The sequence below is a fragment of the Rhododendron vialii genome, chromosome 7a (assembly GCF_030253575.1).
Source record: "Rhododendron vialii isolate Sample 1 chromosome 7a, ASM3025357v1".
NCBI lineage: Eukaryota > Viridiplantae > Streptophyta > Magnoliopsida > Ericales > Ericaceae > Rhododendron > Rhododendron vialii.
This window is the reverse complement of record NC_080563.1, coordinates 1,231,681-1,257,395: the sequence shown is the minus strand read 5'-3', so window position 1 is coordinate 1,257,395 and position 25,715 is coordinate 1,231,681. Positions and strand designations below refer to the sequence as shown.

Below are 25,715 nucleotides of genomic sequence, written 5' to 3'. Positions count from 1 at the left end.
AAAACGAAAAACAATAAGTTTACAAGAACCCAAGAGGGGTTAATCATAATGGGTATTGCTTAGCGAATGACGGTAGTGAGTCTAGTGACCAATCTGGAGCTCTATCCCGGAATCTGTTTAATAGAAGGAACATGTAGAGTTGCTCATTTTGGTCTCGTGTTTTGGATATTTTATAATAAAAATTTACCTGAACAAATCTGAGCCGGCCAGAACTGGGATGGCCCCGACGCAAAAACTGAACGAAACTGGTCGGTAAAGACTGGACAGGATCCATCCTTGTGTACATTTCTCGGTTTTAATCATATTTCCTAACTGCTTTTCTGCATTCGACCAGCACAAGACTACACAAGGATGCTGCCTACATGTGATTGCTAGGGAAAACAATTCTGAAGCAACGAGTAAGGAATCCCAAATTGGGTTCCTCCTTCCTAGACTCTGATGCATGTTAAGGCCAGTATTAGAACACTATATTTAGATCAAAATTGAACTCAAAAGCATCGATTCCATCCAGCGAGGATAATTTGAACTACACTCATACTAGTACTTGTTGCAACAACTGAAGCTCCTGCCATTGCAAATCTGCCTACTGTCACGTAGATTTTGTGGGTTTAGGCAAGAAAGTAAGAATGAATAGCTTAAACTAGGATCACTAGCAAGAACCCAGCAACGTAAAATCCACAAACATAAATATTAGTAGTTGTAGAAAATGAAGTTCAACCAAAATCATCATATCTGTCAAAATTTAAACTGAACAAGCAGGCTAGCCCATTTAAAATCACATACTAATAACTTTGCTCAACAATCAAAAAGAACAGAGATGGTGTCCTGAAGTAGTACAGCATTCAAGCTTCCAGAGTCTCTTCCGGAGAGCTTCAATACACCATCCATCTTCTTTACTCGAAACTTCCACCAGCAGGCCCAGCACCAAAACTGCCACCGCCGCCACCACGGCCGAACCCAGATCTTCCTCCAGTACCCTGCAATATGCATCTCAAGAAAATTTAGTTAAATAAAAAAAAATCACAAGCCTAGTTCATAAGCCAATTACACCTTGAAAATGCTCTTTTCTACCAAAAAGTTCTAGAATGGAGGTAAAGTCAAAAGTTACCAAAAAGTTTTAGAATGGAGGTAAAGTCAAAAGTTTTTTTAATGCCACACTGCCACCCCATCCAACTGAGGAAGAAAATGGCCCCCTTCAATTTCCGTATATCCCTTGAATATTCCCAAAATACTTCCCAGATTCTCTAAATATAGGTTATATTAGAAGTTAAATCATAATGACAAGAGACCTACATAAAATGGCTCCTGGGTCCACAACATGGTGCCATAGATTTCCTCTAAGGGAAGCAGAACTGATGGTTCTCAAATGACGTTCCGTTCATGCATGTTAACCTATTACGTAGGTATTTCATACCTAAACACATTTAGTATTACAGTATGGAAAGCAAAAACAAATTAAAGAGAGATTACCCTAAAAGCAGGTTGGTATTCAGCTGGAGCTCCTCCCTTGTCAGCATACTCCCCAGTGGGGGCTCTTGCACCTCCACGGTAACCCTCACGATCATTAAATCTTGGCCTATCACCTTCAGCCCTAGGTGGACCACTGCCAATTCCACAATATGAAACATAAAACAAATGCAAAAAAACTGAGAACCCAATAACCCAAAAAAGAAGTATGCAATGGGTATATCGCTAGAGATGGAATGACTGCCAAAATAGATATTAAGAATCCATGTCATATCCTATGAAGCCAAGTAATACAGACTCTTTTGCATGTGAGAAGTAGCATTTGGCACTTGGGTAAGGGTACAGGATATGTGTCTCACAGACTAGTAAGACATTCACAGTTCACCTTTAAGAAAAATTTCCCACTTCTGAGTTTCATGCGACCACTGCATACATCTATGATGTGTATGAAATGCTTTATGCAACATTGTTAGCCTAGAAAAATAAATATATAAACCACAATGATTATGTGTCCGCATCCCCGTTCTCTTGACATAAAAACTAAAAGAATTCGACAACTAGACAAATACTCGCACCCAACACTTGCTACCCGACTCCATGTAAGATAAAGGAAAATTGCCTCTGCTATAACACAACGAATTCCATATAAACCATTTATTTCTCGAACTCATAGATTTCCCATGCTCATCAAACACAAAAACAACATACAATACACAATCACAAGTCTCATAGCCCAAATATCAGCACTGAGTTAGCAACTAGTCAGATTAATTTTAAAAAAAAAGTCAGCAACTAGGTACTATACTAGAAAGCCCAAACCACGTAACCATTCAACACGATGCTGACAGCTTAAACTACCAACCACAAGCCAAAACAGTAATCTCATCACTATATTCCCCAACGAGAAGCTATTCAATTTGATCAAAGCAACAAGGAAACAATTACTAATATATCGCGTATTACCGTGGGCGATCACCGGGAGGGCCGCCAAAGCGGCCGCCAGCAGGAGGAGGGCGGGCAGCTCTCTTCAGAGTGTTGGGAACAATCTCGGATGGCAAATTGAGATAGGTTCTCAGAAACTCAATGCCATCGTTGGTCAAGTACCAGTAGTAATGCATCCAGGCAAAGGTCTCCCTCACGTACTCCTTGGATTTGAAGCTCTGCATCAGCTTGATTACCTGTAGGTTCGGCACATCGATCTCTGGGTGCTTCGCGAGGTTGTAATCTTTCTTTGCATAGCACACACCCTCTACATGTATCATAAATTTTCATCGAATGTGAAATTGGGTCCATATGTCCATACATCTTTAAATGCGACAACAATTCGATCTAGAAAACTTAACGAATGAATCATATTTTGTGACTAGAAAAATAAAGGAGTTTCGAGAATTTTTTCAAAACAATCTATCACGGGATTGACTTAGGAGGTAGATAACTACATCATAAGGCGTACTAATAATTGAAGACAATCAAATTCATAATACGGAAATCTCTTTGCGATGCAGTTCATAATAGGACCAAAGCACTTGAGAAATATCAATTTGAAGTTTTTACTGAATGTGAAATTGGGTCTATACATGTTTGAATGCGATAAATTTTCGATCTAGTAAACTTAATAAATGAATCCTATTTAGTGACTAGAAAGTTAAAGGAGTAAGGAGAATTTTTTCGAATCAATCTATTTTGGGGTTGTCTTAGGAGGTGCATATAAAAAGACAATCAAATTTCATAACATGGAAAGCTCTACGGTTCAGTTGATAATATGAAAAAAGGGGAGAGGAGTGAGGACCTTGAAAGAGGTACTTGGAGATCTCTCTGCGATTCTTCTCTGAAATAATCTGCACAAAACCGAAGAAGTAAGACGAGTATCAAATACTGATACAAGTATCTGTATACGCATACATGTAGATAGAAGTATAATATGGCGAGGGAAGATGAAGTGAGAGAGAGAGAGAGAGAGATCTACCATTGCTGAGGTGGGAAGGAGACTGACGGCCACAAGAAAATGCAAGCCCTCTCTATCCTCTCTCTCGCTTTGCCTTTTGCTGCCGAATAGCAAAACCCTAGATCGTGTATCTCTCTTTAAGGGAAACTACTATAGCATGAAGACGTCGTCGTTTGTTTTTCGTAAATATGAAGGTGAATGCGTTTCTGCCCCTAAACTATCTCTGTTCTGTTTAGTTGGTCCCTCAACTACTTATCTGATTCATTTTGTCCCTGAACTTACTGACGTTGCGTCTAACATAGTCCAAACATGTCACGGACACCAATGTTCAAACACTACTACATATAAATATGTGCAGTAATCATTCGATGCACGTAGGTCCCATCTGATACACACGAGACTCATGCGCATCGAATAGCTCTAAACATAAACTTATATCTAAATATCTGTGTCCCAAACATTTTCCTTGATCACAATAAAAAATTTGTAAGAGTTATTCGTTTGGGTCATTCCTTATCCATCGCCCAAAGGTGAGGGCATTACTTCCATAAGCATACATATTAGTAACCATTGTTCTAAGTGATTAGGAGCACCGTCACCTGAAAGCTCTATGAACTTCTACCACCACGCATTCACGTGGAGTCCATACACTTAGTCTTGGGCTCCACGTAAATGTGTGGTGGTAGAGGCCCTTGCAGCACTACGCAAATAATAATTTTCCCACTGTTTGAGTTCTCAAATTGAAGGCTCAACAGCTTCCGTAGTCCACCATGTCAGACCCATCCAATTTGTACATGCCCCACGGGAAATGAAAATTAAAGTACTTTGTAACCATAATTGCCTTATGTCATCCATTGCTACACAGTGCAATTAAAAGCTAAAACCAAATCTAAGAGATACAGTACTACAAAACCAACTTCAAACGTAGAATTCACACAAGGGCAAACTGAGATCGAGGTAAGCTGGTTATTGAAAGTTGAAACAAACTTTCTTTTGCAGAGAGCTGCTGCTGTTCATAATTCAATTATATATTCCACAAAAGGGGATCCTGCAATACAAGAATACAAAATACTTACGGATTTTTGACAAGTACTTACGGACTTGGGAGAGATCAAAAGGCAGTTCGAAGAAATTGTCGTACTCTATGACTTTACTTTGACAGAGAACTTCGCTCAAGTACAACTAGATATTTGTAGCATCAAAACTAACTCGACTATTTCCCTCAACGTGAACACAGGATTATGTACAGTATCAGTCATATTTGCGATCCCTGTAAGGCTATGGTGTTGGCCTTGTTTTCTTCAACCCTCGGCTGGGCCTCAGAATTTGCTTAAATAGGGCCATCTTAGGGACATTCCAGTGCTCCACATGCCTGAAAGATCGGGGAGAGAGCTAAATGAATTCCAAAGTTAGAGTGGAAGAGAAGGAAAGAAGCATAAAAATGGTTACAGGTTACCTGCATACTTTTCCAGTTTGTGCATCAAAATAGTATTCTGTGTACCCAGTAGCTGCAACAGAACTCAACATGTTCAGCATACATGAACGCAGACCGCAATGTGTATTTCCATAATAGCTTGCTCTCTTGTAATGAGAGACGAAAATATGACCGATTATTTGGACGACTAGTTGCCTTCTGACTTTTATGGCTAGGTAAGTTCTATAAAGGAACAAGTCTGAAGAAAATGTTGTTTTGGTTCAGATGGTTATAGGTGTCTAAAAGCAATAATGGTTACACAACTTTTCTTAGTAGCAGAAGAGAAATGTACCCGAAAGAATAGGCTTCCAAGGAAAGGACAATACACAACTAAAGCGCCAATGTCCAATTCCCTTATCCTGTAGTCAATGTGATCATATGTCAAGATCAGGGGAAAAAAACAACTTTAATGAAGACAGGTGATATTCATCAACCTTCCTTTGGATCTACTCTAGTTGATCGGCTCATCTGATACATATGCATTAGGCCTTGGAGGAAATTATTCTATGTTAGTTGCTTACCTACCTCTAAATCCTCCCACTTCATGAGTTTCATATCTGACTTATCAACGAGAGAGCCAAAATTAGTACAATTCCTCTTGAAACGTCGAAGCCCTCTGAAAGAACCTGCTGGATCAGCAAATTCACAATCCTCCTCATACGCATCAAGGGTCAGGTTGCCTAAACAGTATAATAAGAAATCATTCATTCAATGCACCGGGAATCAGGTACAGATCGTGCATGAAGACAGAAAGAACTATATTTGCTAACTGCTAAGTAGAATTCTTCGGATGGAATATTTGCGGAAAACACTTCTCCTAAGCCTTACGTTGAATTTATTGAATACCTCATGCATGGTACTTGCCATTATATTTGCTTGTTTTCGTATAGAAGATACTAGATAGTATCATATTGTGCCTGTGTCCCTGCATAGTATCATACTAATAGTATGCCCTATGGACAACCTGTAAATACACTTTTTGTGGTGACTGCCCATGGACAGGTCACCAATACTTACCTGGACGGGGTCTATGGGCGATCAACAAGGCCTATGGCCTAGGTTGGTGACCTCTTTGCACTTTGGAGAGGTGCCCGCCTAAGGGCAGCCCAGAGAGGTTGAGCCTTGGACAGGTCACCAGCCAAAAGAAATCATCTCTTACAATTTGAAACTTCAATCATCTACTTCAATGTGACTTGGGGAAGACAAGATTGTTTCAACTTGAATGACATTTGATATTTACTTCTCTTCTTAGTTTTCGATGGGTATGATTATCACCAGGTGCTAAATAATTCATCCGTTTCCTAATTGACTCTCTATTGGTAGCCGACTTAAGTAAAATTATCACCAAAAGGGTTCTGTGCCGACATAAGAACACTTGAAACCCAAGCAAAAGAAAAGAAAAGGAAAATTCGAAAAACTTCATTTTCTAGGGGCATTTCCACTAAGTTTTTGGTGAAAAAACGTACGTCTTTTTACTATATTGTTGACACTAATTAACAGGTTTTGAGATTTTAGGAGGTTGTTCACAGTAACAACTTTTTTACTCACATACGTATCTACAACTTATTTACTGCAGGAAACAACTCGATATTTCTAAGAACTCATTGAATACCGGAAACAGCTAACTCAGTTAGGCTTGTGGTAAAAATAAACCTGTGACGAAATATGACCTTTGGAAGTCCTCTTTAATGGTCTCCACAACGACGGCCCGATCAATTGCGCCCGACCCATCAACGGAGAGCTCGAGACCCTCACCGGAAGTTCCGACACTCAACGGTGATCGGAAGAAAGACGCGGCTATTCCGAGCAGCTCAGAACTATACCAGGCCATCTTGAGCAGAACATTTTGAGGTTCGGTGTCGGGTTTAGTGGATGAGTTGCTTGTTGAATTCTCTCCACTGCACCGGAGTTTGTAGACTCTGCCGTGGGTATTGGGCCGGAAAATGGGGTGGCGGTGGCGTGAGCGGAGGGTGGGAGTGGCACAAGGAAATGAGAGTGCGGTGGCCATGAGAGACAACACACGCAGAGAGAGAGAGAGAGAGAGAACGATTGTTGGTGGTTAGTTAAATATCTTTTGGCTCGAAGGAATGGCAACCATTCGTTTGCACATTTTGGTTTGGGCAAAAAGGCTTCGTTGATACGTGATTTCTTGTTCACTTGTTGATTCGTCTCGAAAAAAAAATTGAAAAGTATAAAAAATTTATTGAAACTCATAATATTTTAAAAAAAAACAAAAATGAGTTTAAAAAATTTGTATTTTTGACTTATTTTTGTTTTTATTCAAAAAATTATGAATTTCGATCAAATTTTTTTACTTTTCCAATTCCTCTCATCAAGACGAATCAATAAGTCACAAAAGTTTAACGCAAAACAAATAAATGCAAAAAAAATTAATTAACTTTTCAATCCAGTCCCACTTGTGCGTCACCGTAAGACAAAATCACAAGCATAAAAGCGCATTTTGAAAATATATCAAATTGCTAAAACTAGCAAAAATAATAACCTAAGAACAAAAGCGAGAATTGAAAGCAAAAACAGGGAATCAACTAAAGAATTATGTCATTTGTGGCTTAGCTGAAAACACTAGTTAATAGTGATCAATATCATATTTACGTCTCTTGCATTATCAAATAATCGAGGGAAATTTTAAAGTATGAACTCATTCAACTAATGTGTTGATGTCAAATGACATAATTTTCCAAATACGGCGAAAGTTCATAATGAATTGAGACAAGAGAAGAGGATATACAAAAATCTGTCAAAAATTCTACTGATACAACTACATTAAAGGTTTTAACATATTGTTCATGTTCTTAACCACCGAACAATTGTTAGCATGACCGTCATAATCTGACTCTTCGGACAACAAAATGACCCCTTTGGACCAGGGCAACATGATACCGGAAAGATGAAACTACAAATGAAACATAGATAAGGGACCACAATGAACCTTACAACAACCACAAAAATGCAGAACACGAAATGAATGAATGAATGAATCTCTCTCTCTCTCTCTCTCTCTCTCTCTCTCTCTCTCTCTCATTATTATGCTGTTCAACCGCCGACCCAGATGCATCAGCGTGAAATGAAAAACAAAAGGCAGAATGAACACAACAAATTAGATGTTCTTTGCCGTTCGTGTTATTGGATCATCTCGATCGCACCGGGCAAAACGACAAACTTTCTAGGAAGAAACCCTAAAAATTCTCCATCAGACTGCACGTAAATGCTGCTGCTGCCGCCTTCAAGCTCTTCAACTTCAATGGAACGCACACTGCAACGGGGACAATAAGAGCACAGGGTCAGTACTTCCTGAGCTGAATGAAAAATTTCTACAATTCGAGTACATGACTGTGGCCCAAATATGGATAACCGCAAAACTTCATTCTCAAAACAAATACATATACCAAGCTGCTGAATGCATACATAATTCTGCAGAAAGGTATTCTGGTACAGGCCTGCAATAGGATTACTCTATTTGTGTCTAAGTAGATTTACTAAAGAAAGCTCTTGTTATTGGCTAGAATAGCCCTATAGTTTGTTAACGACATGGAGAGTTTGTTTCAGTAAGAAGTTAAAGAACTAGAAGGCCAGACGATGGACCAAGCAGACCCAATCAGGTCAACCAAAAGAAGCTTTGATATAACTCCTTATTCTTTTGTCCACCCATTTAGGTTGAACGTAGAATCTGCAATAATGGTATCATTAAGAAAGAAGCCAATAACTATACTAAAAGGCACATAACTGATGCATTATGGTGCAGATACAGTAACGAGGGTAGTTCAAAGCATAAACAATGGTAGCAAGAAACTTACATCATTTAAGATGTATAACCCTAAACGATAACTGTAAACAATGGCCATATCCAAATCAAGTAGCCTAATGATATACAACGGCCATTCAGGGACTATAGATTAGTGTTCTTGCCTCAAGTCACCTTAATGGTCAGGATAGCCCAGTTTAAAATTTCTAAGTTTATATATGCTACATAACTATCACAAGAGCTTGACACAGTCCCTACTCATGTTTCAGGAAAGAGAACACGCTACAGAGGTAGAGAAAAACTACCAATAAAACGAAACCAAATACAGACAAATCTTTGCTTTAAGAGAAAGAACGCACCTTCTTGAAAGTACATTTTTGACTGATAAATGTGTCCCATTGTAAAGCTTATGCAGCTTAAGAATAAAGTCATACCATTTGAAATCCTGAAGAATCACCACCTGTGCAGAAGCAAGTTGCATAAATAAACTTTCCGGCCACAGAAAGTAGCGGTGCTATGTAAAATAGATTGCAAAACATGACGCAATATCATTTTCGGGGAACTTTCTACCTCAAAATTTCCGCTTGAAGGGTCAGCATTTGGAGTTATCTTCATGCCACCACCAAAGAATTTTGCATTTCCAATGCACAGGGCTGTCACGTTGGAATATACTTCCCATTCACCCTCATTGACCTAAAGGAAACAAAGTGTATGTAAAGTTTCATCAATGCCAGAATGGTGTTAGAATGTAATCCTTAATGGCTTATAAAAAGACCTGAAAGATAGAGACTGTTGATTTGCACAGACCTTAATCTTAAGGTCCTGGTTATGGTGGCCAAAAAAGGCTTGCAAAGCACCAATAACATAGCATAAGTTTCCAAACCTCTTGTATCTAGATGCAAAATAACCAGCTTTTGCACTCCTGCGAAAATGCAGTAGAACATAGAAATGCAATCTTTCCGATCAGCATGTGATGAATCTGCTGATGAAGTCTGAACTTAAGAAGCAGACTTACAAATGACTATCAGCAACATTTAAGAAGTAATGAGAGTCTTCATTGCCACCAATAATGACTCCAACATCAATCTGAGATCTCAGCCCTGAAGGTAAACTCTCTTATAAGGTAAGTGAAAATAAACATGACAGTAGCTAATTATGAAACTCTAATACCTACAACAAAAGCACACTATGAAGAGAAGCTCTTGCACAATGAATCAAAATAAATGAGACAAGGAAGTGAGCCAAATAGGTAGATTCACCTTTCGCAATGCGGTCAATGGCCTCGCAAGGGTCGTTTTTCCTGAATAAACAAATGAGTGGAGACATTTCCATTTAACAGCCTGGAGCAAAAACTAGAGGAAAATGGTGCCTGATAACCAGTAAAACAAGCAAAAACTTACCAGCGAAATGTTCGGGCAAAATCTGAACCAGTCCCCAAGGGGATAAGCTGTAGAGAAAGCACAATCATCATATCTACTCTCCAAAACCCAAGCCATGCAGTTCACATCATACATAACATGGGTATGAACTTTGCAGACCAGCAAAGTAGACCAGAGAAAAGTCTCAAATTGATATTAGGGAGCTCATAACACTTACACCAAGGGCAGTCGTATGGGTAACCTCTGGTTCATGACTAGAAACAGGTTTCCCACCCCAGAAGAATCCATTGACAACCTACAAGTAAGCACTATCTAATACATTAGTATTAACATTGGTAACAAAATAAATAGAAAATAAGGAATAGTTAACCATGTTAATGCCAAGACCTTGCACTACCAGATAGATGTTTAGCCTCATGATAGGTCTGTATTGGCCGCGATATTGGTAAAGATAGCTAAAACTTTGAAATAGTAGATTTGGTCAAACACTTCTAGCGAGCGCAAGCTGCCACCGATGACCATGCATTATGCAGTGTTCTTTTGCGGCGTGTACCAAGTAGATAAGCCATATTCAACTAAGTATTAAGTGATAAAAAAGAGGTACCAATCTCACTTTGTACTGAATTTGCAAATGTTTTGCATCCTCTGGTTAGCCAACTTGTTTAACTATTAGATCTTTCATTTCCAATGACATTCTTTTCAAAGCACAAACATCTATACACTTGACTTGCAGAAAATTGTAACGATTTTGTTATTTTGCTCCCCATTTATGGCCAGATGAGCCACACTAATACAAAAGCGCATTAGAGAGAATAAATGCATTGTTAGAAGTCATCAGACTCATCACCTACATAGGCAATAAGAAAACTGATAATAAAGATCATGAAGTTGACGGATGCAAAATCAAAATAAATGTGTTTCCTCTCATATAGAAACAAGTTTCACCTCATGAAGCGTTCCATCACCCCCAACAGCAATCACCGCATCAGCACCTTCACTTATAGCCTACAAACAACCTATGTCAACATTTCCGCATAAAATACCTTATTTGAGTTTATGGACAAATTCTGAGGCTCAAGATTTCAACCTCTCTTGTTATGTCAATTGCATGACAAGGACCTGAAGTCAATGATTCGCATATCTGGTCAACGTGCAGAGAAATTCATCACAAATAAATCAATTTGAATGCTAGGAAGCTTACGACAAGTCAAAACAAGACAAACCAAAGCTACAACAGACATATTTCATCAGCATGATATAGTGAAACGCGCACTCAAGTTTAAGTTTACACCATAATGGGATTTTAGTTCACATGAAAAGCATGCATCTCAGCTGTATATAACTGTCCAGATAATGCTTTTCAAGCAGCTGATTCTGTTATTAGCCAGCTATCAGTTGGTAAATAACAGAAATGCCAGGCTAACACTAAAAACCAAAGAACATTCAGATCATTTTTCCGAAACAAACCCAAACCACTTGATTACTTGATCTTACATTCCTACAAGTGAGTGGCTGAGTGCTAACTGCTAAACAAATAGTTTGCATAACGCTTCGTTTAAAAAAAAAAAAGAGAAGAAAAAGTGATGTTAACCAATAGTACTTCATGACCAATCCATTTTTGATTTGGAAAAACAATCAGTCCTACTTCAGCCACCCAATGCCTAACACTAACTATTTGAGAATTGCAGTTTAAAGTGCCTTCTTACACATTATTTGTGCAAACTATGACATCTTTGGAACACACTCAAATCACTAATCAACACTTCCACTTCGCTTGCCACATTCTTACAGCACTTCCCAACCCAATTTTTCCCTTGAACTTCGTTTAAACAGCCTAGTATGTTCTTCTAGGAGCAAGATGTCATGGGGTACTAGATAAACAAACATACTTAAACAGTCTCTATTCACCAAAGTGTTCTAGGTTAACTGTGCTGTCTGTATTGCCACATAATCGTCATGCAAGATATCATCCTCTATTCCACTTCTTCCACTAGTGTCAAAGATATAAACAAAGCTAAGGCTCTTTTAAGTTCCTTCTCATAATTGGGCACAAACTCCGGGTGTGCATGTGTGAATACGTGCGGTGTGGTAGTGGGTAGTCGAGCTCAAGTGATTTCACTCTTTTGCCCGAACGGTTACCTCATCTTATAATAATAGTAGTTATAGAATTTTGTTCTTTAGTTGGACAATAATGAAAATTACTTTTGTAACGCAGCTTAAAAATTTTGTTCACACCAACTGGTGCTCGCCCTTTTTATATTCGAATAGATTCTAATTTTTTCAGTTCGATCTGTTGGAGAAAATGGATTTCCATTCAAAGTCATCGAAACCATAATTACTAGGTGTAATCCTTATTCCACAAACACATTACTGTTCGCCTCGGCCCGAGTTAACAATGCTATACACTACACAAACAGCTAGGCACCAAAATCAACAAGATGAATCCCATCGAAACCTCACATTACAATCTGAGCCGAGGCGAGACCTCAAATACGGCAGTAATTTCTTCCATTCCTTGCCCGTCCGACCATTAGCACCTGGCTCGATTGCAGTAACAACAATAAAACCTCAATTATCAAACACCTAACACGAATACTACAAAACAGATAGAGAATTTACAGAGAGAAAGAGACCTTGGGGATTGACTACGAAGACGAGGTCGCGACGGCGAGAGGAGGAGGCGCCGCCGACGGAAGAAGTGCGGTCGGCTGATATGGATTGGTCCGCTCTGAAAAACGAGGGTTTGGACATTGTAACCACCGCAATCCTGTAATAAACCATTACTTGTATCTACACAGGTGTACGTAGATACATATACATACATGTAAGGAAAGTAATGGCGCCGTGCCGTTTTATATCGTTAAGACAGAGGAAGTTATGATAGTATTACTACTATTTAGTAGGGGTTTAGGAAAGCCTATTACTGTACTACTTCCTAATGAAGAAGATGGTGAAACTGCTAATCCAAAGATTAGTAAACCCATTTAAACTTTAATAATTATGCAGTTAAGGTGATGTGGACTCACTCTCGTTTTCATTGGATTGGAGTAGTTCAGTTCGATAATTACAATGTTCACTCTTAGTACTAAATTAGAGTGGATGTAGAAATTATTTATGTAGTATTTCATGTGCGTCAACGGAGTAAACAACAAATGTTAACGGACCAATTATTTTCCACGTTTTCGCAATTGCCTGTTTGGTAGGCAATCGCTTTGTTTGGTTGGCTTATTGTGGGATTTGTAGAATTGCCACATCGCACCCCTCACCGCCACAGATGGATTACAACCATCTCCAATAGGAAACACGGCACGAATCCGAAACGCGACAAGAAGTTAACAGGTTAGGATCAACTATTTTTGACACGAAACACGTATACGACACGATAACATGAAAAGTTAAACAAGTTGGGCTAAGGTTTAAAAATTTCTGACACGAACAAGAGATAACACGACATGAGCCGAACGCAAAGTTAATGGGACAGGGTCGGCTATTTCTGACACAGAACACGAATATAACACGACACGATAACACGAAAAGCTAAACATGTTAAAGTTATGATTGCAAAAATTTTCTGACACGAACACGAAATTCCACAACATAATGCCCACCCCTAGGACTCTACTACACTGATTAGAACTGCTTTCATTCTCCAGCCTTCTCGAGACTACCACCGATGAAAAAAGTTCAGGTTGATCAGGTATCATTAAGACATAATTGTAACACGTTAATCTTAATATAAATGGATTTGATCCAGTGTGGGGCCAACAACACCGTCCAATCCCTAAGGGGACCCTCCCCATAATAATTCAGTCCAGCCAATAACAGTACAAATGAGAGGGACGCAGGTCAGTCCATCACTCTCAAATGTATTAGTAGTTGACGAGTGCCTGTAATCAGAACATAACAGCAATAAGAAATCCACGAAGCACAGGCGGATAGGGCAAGAAATCATGCGTCACAAAGCACGAAAGGCATTTTACAGAAGCTATATATATTCTCTTTGTTTTTTTTGTCTTTTTTTCCACTTTTTTTTTTTTTTTTTAAGTTTTCCAAATCATAAAGGACCAAAAACCCAAACTCCCAACCACGTGCCATGGAAGATAAAATCCAGTAATTACATTCTCCGCGATCAACCCTCCATAGAGAAAGGCACTGAAACAGACCCATCCTCCATGGAAACATGCAATCCACCGAAACAGATGCACTCTTGCTGTTTTGTTTCTCCTTTTTGTTGCTGATGACAACTGATGCTCCCATTATCTGTACCGAAATCCCATGTCTAGGTCATGACCTCCATACATTCCCTGGTTGCGACCGACAGCAGGAAAAGGGTGGGTGGTCTTCCTCGAATTTGCTCTGAGTTCCATCTCAAGAAGCCTTTGGAATGCCTCTGGATGATTGCTTCCACCGCTAACATCAGGAGCTGAACGAAGGGAAAAAAAAATACATTGTCACACTAGCAGTTGACACCAGAAAACAAAAGAATCAAACCAAGCGATATACCCATGAGATGCACAGGAGGAAATGAGACCAAAAATAAGAAGATGGAAGCAACCTTTCAAATGCTAGAGAGGAACCTAATGCTTCAAGGTGCAATAGTCCACTCTAGTGCTTTTAAGTCTCGCAGAAAAAAATGATAAGAGAACGGTCCCTAATAATACTGCTACAAAAAGCCATATCGGGCAGCACTGTAAAAGATGCTTTTAAGTCTCGCAGAAAAAAATGATAAGAGAACGGTCCCTAATAATACTGCTACAAAAAGCCATATCGGGCAGCACTGTAAAAGATCTAAGGAATGCTACAATAGCAGCTTTAGTTGACAGGCCACACTTTTCAAAGGCACTTTATAAACCATAGATCAGCGGCAATCTAGAGAGTTGTTTGAACTCCTACCAGACAGGACAAAAAAGTGGGCAAGGGCCGCACGGCATGAGATGCATGCATCCTTAGGATTTGTTTCAGTGGACTGCAACCGAAAGGCCGAAGGGACAACTGAAAGAAGAAAACTCAGGGATCGAGCTTAACTTAAGGATTTAGAAACCAGACTCAAAAGTGATGCTAACACAAAAATTATATTTCAGCCTCTAGACTAAACATTCATCCTTCAGAAAACGATGTATGGAGTTTATGATATATATTTAAACAATAAAAGTAACAAAAGGGACAACATGCCTTTGTTGGGACAAACCAAGTTATCAGAAAAACCTCATATAAGATGCCTTCTGATTATGGTATAGTCTACAGACCATTCCAAGAGGATAACTAAGCAGGATCAATATTGCCAAGCATGCACTTTATGATGACTAATCCTAGGGGGAAAAAAAGAGGTAGAAGGGATCAATGAAGCAATGAGGGTTTACCTTGCAATCGCATTCCAAAACCACCATAATTGGGTTGCTGATGACCAAAAGGAAGAGCTTGCGTTTGGTTTAGTGCCTGAGTAAAACCAGTTGCATCATTGCTGGAGTGAGGCGTCAGCAGACCACCCCTGGGAAACTCCTGAAGTAGATGAGGTGGTGGAAAGTTGCCAGGCATTTGCATTTGCTGTAACATAGAATGACGAGGCAGATCGAATCCTGTTGGCCCACTATTAGGGTGAGGAAAACGAGGGCGCGCCATATTTGCACGGAATTGATGATTGGCAGAAGCATCATGGTCTAAAATGCCCTCTGGAGCCATGAAATTCATCTGGGAACTAACACGGTTAGGATACGAATCTAATGGACGCAGAAATGGCCTCCCATGATTCATATGAGGGGATTGAAAATGGGGAGATGATGGTTGGGCATGAACATTGCGGTACGGAATGTCAGGCTCCACTGAATCATAAGGACCACGAACAAAAGGCGGAACTCCTTGACCTATGAGCATAGGTCGTTCATCCTTGAAAACTGCATTAAGAGTTCCCAGCTTTTCAGCCATATCAAGCGATTTGTTAGAATATAACAGTTCCCCTTGAGTTGAATTTGCAGCAGACATGAACATGGAATTGAGGGTACTAAGAGGATCACCAACTGTAATCAAGCTCTCCTCTTCAGGAAGCTGAATATCAACTGCTGCATCAAACCCACCGAGATTTGACACTGCAACATTTTGGTGATTTACTGGATCTACTTCAACTTGAGCGTCATTAAAACCTAACCAGTTTTCAATCTTATCAGAGTTTGATTGCTGTTTCTGACTTGATAGTAGAACATTATTTTCATCATTGCTCCTACTGGATCCAATATCAAAACTATCACCTAAAACTCCAGAAATATCCATTCTTGCAGAACCAACTGAGCCCTTCTGGACAGAAACTGGTGCTCCAACTGATTGCAGCTCCTTCATGAAAGCAGATCCGAATAGCGTTTCAAGAGTCAGAGACTTCCCAGACTGGTGGTGGTCTTCAGGCTTTTCCTCTCTAGAGTTGTCAGTCACACTGCCAACAATTGCACCTCCAGAGACATGTAGTTTTCCTGAGGATCCACTGTCTAGATTCGGTGAATCTATATTATTTATTAAGCCTGGTCCCCGTTGCAACAAGGACATGAGGTGTTGAGATGCAAGATTATCAATAACTGCTTTTGGTTCCTCGGTCTTTGCACTAGAAGAACTCCATCCTTTAACAGGTGTGTGCAATGTTGAATTACTTTCACTATATTCAGACAGAATTGTCTGTTCAAGGTCTTCACAAGTGAGGATTGCGGGGGGCGCCTCTAGCTTACTGGAACCGTACAAGTGTTCAGATATCCCAATCGTGGAAGATGCCATATTAGATACGGACTGCTTGTTTGTAAGTTCAGAACTTTGGAAGGAAAGAGGTGGTGGAATATGATCAGTGGCTTTCACATCAAAAACCTGGGGTCCACCTTTCTCACCACCAACAATTAATGAAAGCAGGTCAGTTGATCTAGATTGTGGTGGATTTTCCACAGCCGCCTTTTCTGCAGCTGATGCAAAAGAACAACTTAAGCAAGAAATCTTACAACTAAGCCAAGGAATTTGATGCTGAAAAGCATTAAAAAATGTAAAAACAAATATATCAATGCATGCATACCATCTTCAAAGAACCATTGAGCAAACTTGGACGAATTAACGACATCAGAACTCTGTGTTTCATCTTGTTTAGCATCGTCATGCTGAAGCAACACAAAAGAAAAGGTGTCAGATTCCCACTTTTGTTCGGTAAGATCACCACCACCGCCCAAGATGAGGTGAAAGCAATGCCTGATGATACAGAGGCAATAAAACCAAACCTCCTCCTCTGGAACTTTCAAAAGATCCAGAAAAGTCATGAAATCAACAAGACGCTCTTCACCTTGTTTCAGTAACTACAACTTCTAAGGATATCCTACTCTGCCCAAACCAAATCATCCCACAAATTAGGCATGAAAGACACTAGTGTCACCTCCTTCCGGAAATTCATTTCAAAAGTAACTTAGATTCCGATCACAATGTAGCCCATAAAGGACCCTTGGATTCCAACCAAACATGCATGGTAGCAATTCGGAATCCGCCCTCTAACCCAAACAACCCCAATCTCGCATCACTCTTCCGGTCAAGGTCACCTCCAAGGTGGCAGTACAAGTAGCAAGAGCACACTAGATTTTTCTTTATCTACAAATTAGCCTTCCAAAGAAGGGAAATATCCATGGAAAATGCTAGGGCGGAGGATAATACGTAAAAGGTGCATTGATATCTGAGAAAAGTGTGTTGATACTTGTAAAAGTGTATCCATATCCATGAGATATGTATTGATATCCGAACTTGTTTGGAATTATTGGCATATTATCCTCCCCCAGTGGGTGGAGGTTAGTAAGACTGAATGTCCAATCCCAACCTACCCATCAAAATAATAGAATGTCCACACCCAACGCCCATGTAAAGCCTTCCCAAAAATCTCACCAGTTGTCATAACACCATCCAAAAGCATCCTCTATATTATGTGCCGGGTGCTGGTTTACATTTAGGGGTTGGATACATCCACCCCTAAATTTTAGTACAGGCAGACTCTGTAAAGAGTATCAAACATACCAAAACGATTATTAATGTATCATATTATATACGACAGCTCTAAATTTATTTTTATTTATTTTTTGCCTTTCAAAAAAAAATATTGTATACGACAGCTTACATATAATTTTATAAATTGGCAATGGAAATAGATCCCGTAGAATATATGATTGTAGTGTTGTCTCAATAATATGATAGTGGCTTAACACAATATATTATTATCTCTCAGACAAACAAAAAGATTACTCATAAAGTATCTATTTCAAAACAAAAGGACTGTGCTACAACAAAACTGAAGAGACCACGTCACCGAAGGCATTCTCTTAAACTCCACCACCAAAAGCGCCACACAAAGCAACTAAAGGGAAAAAAATGAACCACCACTCCGATTCCCAGTTTGCAATGATCCACTCCACAAGAATCTCTTATTACCCAGATAGATCCCACCTCAGTAATCTTCATGCACCGATGAGGTGCATCAACTATTTTACTCTCACAGTTTTAATTCCAAGGGAATCAAGGGGAAAAAAAATAGTTGCATATACAAGAGCTTCATCTTCAAGGTGGAATGATTCTTCATATATGAAATAACCAACTTTATTCCTTGTTAATTTACCTCTCATGGAAACCATTGTAGCCCTATTTTGATGTGGCAAATGTAACTTCAAACAAAACACATTAGCTGGGAAAGGACATATTAGAGAGAAACAAAGCCTATCTTGACTCACTTAACCTTCAACACGGTCTAGATCTAGTTACATTGCTCTCTTCAAGTGGAAAACGATGCAATTCCAGTGATCAATGAACCTCATTTGATTGGGAAAAGGAATTCAGTTGGCTAAATTTATCAGGATGAAACAGGGCAGGGGTCAAGGGGACTTACAATCTCGAAGGGAAGTGGGCACTTATCTTCAAATTAATCTTTCATAAGTTGCAATAACGGTGGGAAGGTGGAAATTAAAATCAAATACATGGGATTTGGCAGACTATTAACAAGATGATCAGTGGGCTTTTTGCTGAAAGAATAACAGACTAAACTTCCAACTGCTAAATGCAATCGTGATTCGTGACCAGAAATTATTTCATGATTGACACTGTGGGTATCCGGAAGAGGATCGCCACGTGGCACTTACCGGCGGGCCCAATATCCCGCAGGTAAGTCAAGCAAGCTCCTCCAGATTCCGACTCCTCATACCATGCAAGTACTCTAGACTTCATGGACCTTCATATTAGGAACTCCTCAGCGAAGTCTCCAAAACACGACACTACAAAGACTATTGACATGCTCTGCTATATCTGCTCCCTACACAACAAATAAGGCTCTCATGAGCCTGGCGACTCTCAAAAGAATCCTCGTGATACCCAGGTCAGGAGCAGGGCCTGGGTACCCCGCTCGGGACCTAAGGAGGTATGTGGCTTGGAGGCTAAAGCAAGGGGACTGTCAAGGCTCGCCTCCATGAGGCGAGCTCCACCTTGACCGACCATAGAGAGAGAGGCGCCGCCTACGTCACCCGACGTTTGCCTCAACTACTATCACCATTACTACAACCACCGTCATTATAACCCCAACCATACCTATATCAACCACCCCTGACATCGGCAAATGTCAGATGATCAGCTGACTCTCTCTCTGGCCTCGCCATCCCCTGGCAAGCCCATCCCTCTGGATTGGCCATCTCCTAAGCCTCCATATAAGGATGGTTGATACATCACTATATAGACAGACTACATCCAATACAACACACATACAGTACCTACAGATACAGAGTCCTAACTCTCTGGTTGACCAATCTCTCCACTGCCACCCTCTCTCTCTCTACGGCCGCCCCGAGCTCTATCCTCCTCCACCTCCGGTGGTCCCGAGCACTGTTGTAGCAACCGCCATATACCCAAAGGGCGACCTCAGGTGCTCTTCCCACAACTCACGTCCACAGACACTAACCCAATACTGCTGATGGCTGACTTGTTCGACTAAGCAAAAAGGGCAGTTAGTGAGAAGCAGACACCAAAAACCAAAAAGTCTAACAATAACGGACCTATATAGAGGCCCTGAGAAAGTGCAATGGGGCCCATATAGAAGCCCTGAAAAAAAGTGCTACAAGTAAAAGAATTACCTTGATGAAATCCGAGGATCCACTGAGATTCACTTTTGAAGCACCACCAAAAAGATTTTGCAGAATAGTTGTCGATTGATCCTGTTTGGAACTGCCAATGCTTTTATGCCCTGTAAACTTCTGCATATCAAATTCAACACTTTCACTACCATCCTGGGTTTCAGAAGCTTCTGAAAGACTAGTAGTCCGGTACAGTTGATCTTCCACACCAAATCTCTTAAGAGAGACATCCAAAACTGCTAATGAGTCGACAATCTGCTCACCCTTATCCACAGATAGGATGTGAAGTGTATTTTCCGGCTGCGGCTCTCTGAAATCCATTTTCTGAGCTGACTGTCTCTCTTGTTGATTATCAAGAGTCCCATTTTGCCCAATAGCTTTGGCATCATAAAGATTCTGCTCAAATTCGATTCTTGTAACCTGTCAAACCAACCAATAAATACTCGTCAATAAGAAAGAAATGACAAGTGAAAAAAATAAATTTACTTAAGAAGGAACTCACAAGAACTCAACAAGTCACAAGAAAAAAAGAAGTGCCAACACCAATTGTTTAATTAAGTGTGAACTTGACACATGCAAACTAATTTTAGTAATTAATTTGTTCTTCCCAAAAATAAAAGAGGCCACTGACAAATTGCTTTCATTGGGATAAGGGTTGTAGAAGATGATAAGTTCAGGGTGAACTTCATCATGACTTCTAGCAAATATGCAAAACTGCAAATCATTGATGATATAGATCAAAACGCACAAGGACATTTCAGGGGGTTGGGGGTTGGCAACACCTTGTCAGTTGTCATTAATAGCCTCCGGATTTGTTGTTCAGATTGAAGATAGCAGTTGGGCAATAAGTTCCAGAACATAGAAAGTCAAAAAGGGTGGCATGAATATACCTCTGTCGAATGGGAATTGTTTAGAGCTCTAGAATTAGGATTCTTCTCCGAAATTGTGCTTTTAAAACCTGGGGGTACAAGTGGTCTGGATCCAAGAATTTGTGAAGAAGATTTCCATGAGTCATTATTCGAAACTGTTTGTGCCATAGACTCCTCCAATTCATTGCTTCTGTTGGAAATTCTCTTTTTGTCTTTGCTATCTTCCAGCCATGCATTGACGTCTGAGACATGACCATCTTTATGCTTGTCTGGGTTGTTCTGCTTCTCTTGAAGTACCTTTTGCTGCTCCTTCCTCATCAATTCAAAGGATTCTGAGAAGAAATGTACACTCCAAGTTCAACAGACACAAACACCCAAAAAGGCAAAAAGATAAAAGCTGAAACAAATGGTAATAAACTCTGGAAAAAACGGTATTACCTCTTCTCCTTTTTTCCTCTTCTGCTTTATCCTGACTTGTACACTCTGTTGAACCAAATGTTTCATCATTAAAAGAGTCAGTGGTGCCCCTCCGCAAGTGAGGTACCGCCTGGAGAAAACAGGGGAAAGAAATATGAAGAATCATAGAGGAGTTTAGTACAACAAACTTCAACCAAACACAATTTTACTTTAAAACAGAAAAAAGGTACAGTTGCACTTTTCAGTTGCCCCAGGAAAAAATCCAAAACCATGTATATATAGAGGTTGATGTTTCTGAGCAAGTCGCCAAAAAGCATGATCTTAACCTTATAAGGGCGAGGAGGATGATACGGCTCATTACTCCTGTTCAGCTGGTGGGGATCATTAGGTCGAACCTTTGGAGCTGACAATCCTGCTGCATTTCCAGACGGTTTTGGGAAAGAACCACTCCCAAGAAGCCCATCATGCTCAGGAGTTTGCCAAGACCGTCGAGATTGGTTGAAGTGGTGCCTTCCAGAATCTGTAAGAGAAGGTGCGTAAATCATGGCAACTATTTTTGGCAGTAGCGAAAGACTGATTTAGAAAAAGCTAGATTCTTGGAAAGGTTTAAGCACAAGAAGAGCAAGAAACAAACAAACAAAGATTTGGATTTAGGAAAACACCTCACCCTCTCATTCCATCCAAAGACTCAAGCAGCAGCACAACCAAGGAAACCAATTAATAAGGGCCTTTACAAGATATGGATAAAGTATTTATGAGCATGCCTAATATGTATGCCTTTGTTTCATGAATATAGTACCTGTGAGGGTATATATGCCTAGGTTTGTTAGCATGTGAGTTATACAAGATATTTTCCAAGTTCTGAAGAAAATATCCAATCTCTATTACTCCATGTTTCCTTCTTTTGTTATAAAGATGATAATATAATTTGACAGACTTTTATTAAGAGTTTGCCATTCCACAAACTCGTGTCTCCTTCCTGATGGCATGGTCCAACTTTTACTAACGAAATCATCAGATTTCACCAAGCAGTGAATGTGCAGATAACCCTCCCTAGCTAGAGGAATTGAGCAATTTTGGGACATAATAGCAAGTCTCCTCGAGCTTCCCTCTCTCAACAAAAAAAATTCCTTGTTAATTTAACTATATAGAAGACTGTGTCGTCAAATAGAGTGGGATAATTCGAGGGTGCTGTTGTTTTCAGAAGCTTAAGAAGACCTATGCCTACTCTTTAAGCCTAAAAAGAGTTGCTCAGCCTTGAGGTAAAGCTTGCAGCGAGCATCAAAAGAGCTTCGGAGCTTCCTACAACTACAAGTAAAACAATAAGAGGAATTTAATGGCATATGCTCCCCGAGATGACCTAAATAACTTCCATCAAATGACAAGCAGTAATGATCGAGAATAATTACTAGTAGTGATCGAAGAATATCAACACCAACCTGAATCCCAATCAGATTTTGCGTCACTGTCCTTTTCACTACGTCCAGAAGAATAGCTGTCCCACTTCCCATATGTTCCCCGAGAATAATTGCTTGAATCCCCTTTGAGAGGCGGGGACGAGCTGTACTCGGTACGCCTGTAACTCAGCAATGGTGAGCTGCCAGGAACTCTTTGACGGTCCTGTATTCCATAGGAGGCGTCTTCAAATTCACTGACCATGAGTAAGAGTTCAAGATGAGCATTTTATGATGCAGGAATGACCATCACAACCATGCAAGCCAATGACATTAGTGCAAAAGAGGACCCAACATCAACAGTTTCTAAGACTAGTTAAGAAGTTAACAAAGAAGGGATGAGTGAATCATACCTTAGTACAGATGCGTCAAACCCACTTGGTAACTTTTTGCAAGCATCTAATTCACTTATCGATACAAGGAAGTCTCTTGTATATGATAATTTTGAAGGCCTGAATCACAAGAAAAAACAACGGTGAAAAGTGAAACATATGATCAAATCAAATTGATAAAACCAGTAGAATACACAAGGAAAACGCAATTTCCTTACTTTTTAGATTCGGAAAATGGTACAGCAGCCCCATCGGGAGAACTTTGAATTTCATTCTCCAAGCTCATTCTGCAATGCTTGATGAGATTTTATAACCAATCCTTAATTCAACGATGCAACCCCACGTCCAAAAAAGCAATACCCAGAACTCACAATAGCATTTTGATCACCCAACACCCTGATATCTCCACTTAAATCCCACTCACTCACTCTCGGCAACGGTATTCTAATTCAAAGAGTGCAGCACAGCAACGCAGCGATTTGATCCGCTCAGGAGTCAGGACTTAACCACCAATGAAGATAACCACACCGAATTCAACTACACAGTCCCACGTCCAAAAATCAATACCCAGAACTCATAGTAGCATTTTTTTTAATCACCCGAACGCATTTACCGCCCTAGATTCCAGTCACTAATTCTAGATAACCATAATCAATTCAAAGCGCTAGGTACCGTCCACGATGATTTGATCCATATATTGACTTTAACCGCCAATGTATATCACCAACACACGCTAAAACAAATCTACAAAGCTTCAACTAACAAAACCAGAACCAAACTAACCCTACAATCTGAAATTCAGCCGTTCCGCATCTTAATCCAGCTCAATCTACAGTAAAACAAATTGAAACAAAAGATCCAATAGGATGCCAATTCTCTACCAAAATTTCCAATTAACTATCAACATCTAACTACACTTTCCTCGAAGGGAAACCACGTACACATACAGGGAAAAACACGAATCTGGAATCATACTCCGTGTAGATCGTCTAATCAATTACAATCCATATAAAAGTACATGACGTCTTGGCTTATTAGAATCGAAGGAAAAGTAATTCTAGGGTTTCTTGTTTTGCTCGATGTTAATAATACAGTCAGGCTTGAAGCTACGATTTCGGAAAACTACCTGGACCGGACGGGGATAGAGAGAGAAGAATCACCAGAACGAGGACTAAAACTAGGTTTTTGATTGCATAGCTATTTCTCGTCGATCGTGTTTTAGAGAGAGAGAGAGGGGGGGAAAGGCTCCCTGGGTTTTTTTTTTTTTTTAGCACAAGAAAACAAACAGATAAGTTACGCTGCTCTCATGACACAACTGGGTTTTTTTTTTTTTTTTTTTGTAACCACTCCCTCAAGGGGAAAAATTGCGCGTATAGTCACTGGTTTTTTCTTTATGTCAATTTAGTCCCCGTATTTTACATTGTTTTTATATGTTGACTCTCATACACACACACGAGATAGTTAGACCTTAGTCGCATAATTCTTCAAAATTATCTACACTCAAACTCTCAATCTTCGCACTCACGAATTTTAGTTGTTTTGGAAGTTCTTAAGAGACGCGTACGCGAGCTCCTGCACTTGCTTTATACTCCCTCTGTCCCATTTTTAAGGTCTAGTATTCCATTTTGGGTTGTCCCTTAATAAGTGTCTATTTTGTAAAGTTAATGGATAAAAGTTGATACATTTTTCATTTTGCCACTTAAAATAAATTCCATTTTGAAAAGTTAGTGAGTAAAAATGTCTCTCCATAAAGGGTAAATAGGGAAAGTAAAGGTAAAAATTGATGTGAAATGTGCAATGATAATCACTCCGCTTGATTCCCATTTTTAAAATTAACTTTTTACTTTTTACACAGTTTTCAATAAATTTCTCTTTCTATCTCTCTCCACTCATTACATCAAAAATAACTTTCTAAGAGGTAACCAAACAAAGTGAATATTTTTTTAATAAGTTGGAGTTACGAAACGGAACATTTAAATAGAGACGGAGGGTCAAAGGAACACCACCTCACTTTTCACACCTTATTTTTGTGTTCTTTACGAAGGAAAAAATTTATTGGTTTCCATGCCATTATTGCCTTATTGGTCCATGTAATTGTCAGTAATGGCCAACTAATACTAGGTAATTTCATAGAGCCATTTGATCTTAATGTTGACATGGAAAATTTAAGTCAGACGACAAAATGAGAAGACTTGAGATGTAATGTAAAAGATGACAACAAAACTAATTTAGCATATTTCCATCTGCGGTTGGTCAATGAAGTGATACCTAATTACTTTTGTGTGGGCATTTTCTACAACAATATTGCTCGTTGGTGTTCGACATAACAACAATGGACATGAAATTTGAAGACAAAACCATGGATTGCCCAATATCTAAAATGACAATGGTACGACGGTACAGTTTCAGTACAGGGACACCAGGATGTCACTAAGAGGACTTCCAGTTCCCAGGGAGTACATTGCACTCATACACATCCAAGAATGGTTACATGGAAAAGATACAG

At 39.7% G+C, this 25,715-nt stretch overlaps 4 protein-coding genes across 6 annotated transcripts; all 4 read right to left on the bottom strand.

Annotated features, from left to right (window-relative positions):
• Window positions 1-665: 665 nt before the first annotated feature.
• On the bottom strand, window positions 666-3,566 carry LOC131333314 (small ribosomal subunit protein eS10z-like). Its single transcript, XM_058367774.1, has 5 exons — window positions 3,434-3,566; window positions 3,257-3,305; window positions 2,431-2,716; window positions 1,471-1,603; window positions 666-977 (listed from the first exon to the last, which is right to left on the bottom strand). The coding sequence occupies exons 1-5, from the start codon at window positions 3,434-3,436 to the stop codon at window positions 894-896; spliced, it is 555 nt and encodes a 184-aa protein (XP_058223757.1). The 5' UTR covers window positions 3,437-3,566; the 3' UTR covers window positions 666-893.
• Window positions 3,567-4,422: 856 nt separating this feature from the next.
• LOC131333313 (uncharacterized) lies at window positions 4,423-7,008 on the bottom strand. Of its 2 annotated transcripts, none has more exons than XM_058367772.1 (5): window positions 6,540-7,008; window positions 5,412-5,566; window positions 5,179-5,245; window positions 4,869-4,920; window positions 4,423-4,784 (listed from the first exon to the last, which is right to left on the bottom strand). In XM_058367772.1, the coding sequence occupies exons 1-5, from the start codon at window positions 6,892-6,894 to the stop codon at window positions 4,691-4,693; spliced, it is 723 nt and encodes a 240-aa protein (XP_058223755.1). In that variant the 5' UTR covers window positions 6,895-7,008; the 3' UTR covers window positions 4,423-4,690. The 2 variants fall into 2 exon arrangements, with proteins under 2 accessions (XP_058223755.1, XP_058223756.1); XM_058367773.1 differs by having other exon boundaries at window positions 6,557-6,913.
• Window positions 7,009-7,630: 622 nt separating this feature from the next.
• On the bottom strand, window positions 7,631-12,989 carry LOC131333311 (sphingoid long-chain bases kinase 2, mitochondrial). The gene is made up of 12 exons (XM_058367770.1): window positions 12,662-12,989; window positions 12,489-12,565; window positions 11,116-11,169; window positions 10,974-11,033; window positions 10,246-10,323; window positions 10,050-10,096; window positions 9,909-9,949; window positions 9,665-9,749; window positions 9,457-9,571; window positions 9,220-9,342; window positions 9,009-9,109; window positions 7,631-8,160 (listed from the first exon to the last, which is right to left on the bottom strand). Exons 1-12 carry the CDS (start codon window positions 12,807-12,809, stop codon window positions 8,028-8,030), a joined length of 1,062 nt encoding a protein of 353 aa, XP_058223753.1. The 5' UTR covers window positions 12,810-12,989; the 3' UTR covers window positions 7,631-8,027.
• Window positions 12,990-13,979: 990 nt separating this feature from the next.
• LOC131333309 (uncharacterized) lies at window positions 13,980-24,516 on the bottom strand. Of its 2 annotated transcripts, none has more exons than XM_058367767.1 (10): window positions 23,428-24,516; window positions 23,231-23,329; window positions 22,863-23,074; window positions 21,750-21,943; window positions 21,445-21,553; window positions 21,028-21,338; window positions 20,138-20,557; window positions 17,068-17,149; window positions 15,389-16,960; window positions 13,980-14,451 (listed from the first exon to the last, which is right to left on the bottom strand). In XM_058367767.1, exons 1-10 carry the CDS (start codon window positions 23,493-23,495, stop codon window positions 14,285-14,287), a joined length of 3,234 nt encoding a protein of 1,077 aa, XP_058223750.1. In that variant the 5' UTR covers window positions 23,496-24,516; the 3' UTR covers window positions 13,980-14,284. The 2 variants fall into 2 exon arrangements, with proteins under 2 accessions (XP_058223750.1, XP_058223751.1); XM_058367768.1 differs by having other exon boundaries at window positions 15,389-16,954; window positions 23,428-24,496.
• Window positions 24,517-25,715: the final 1,199 nt, after the last annotated feature.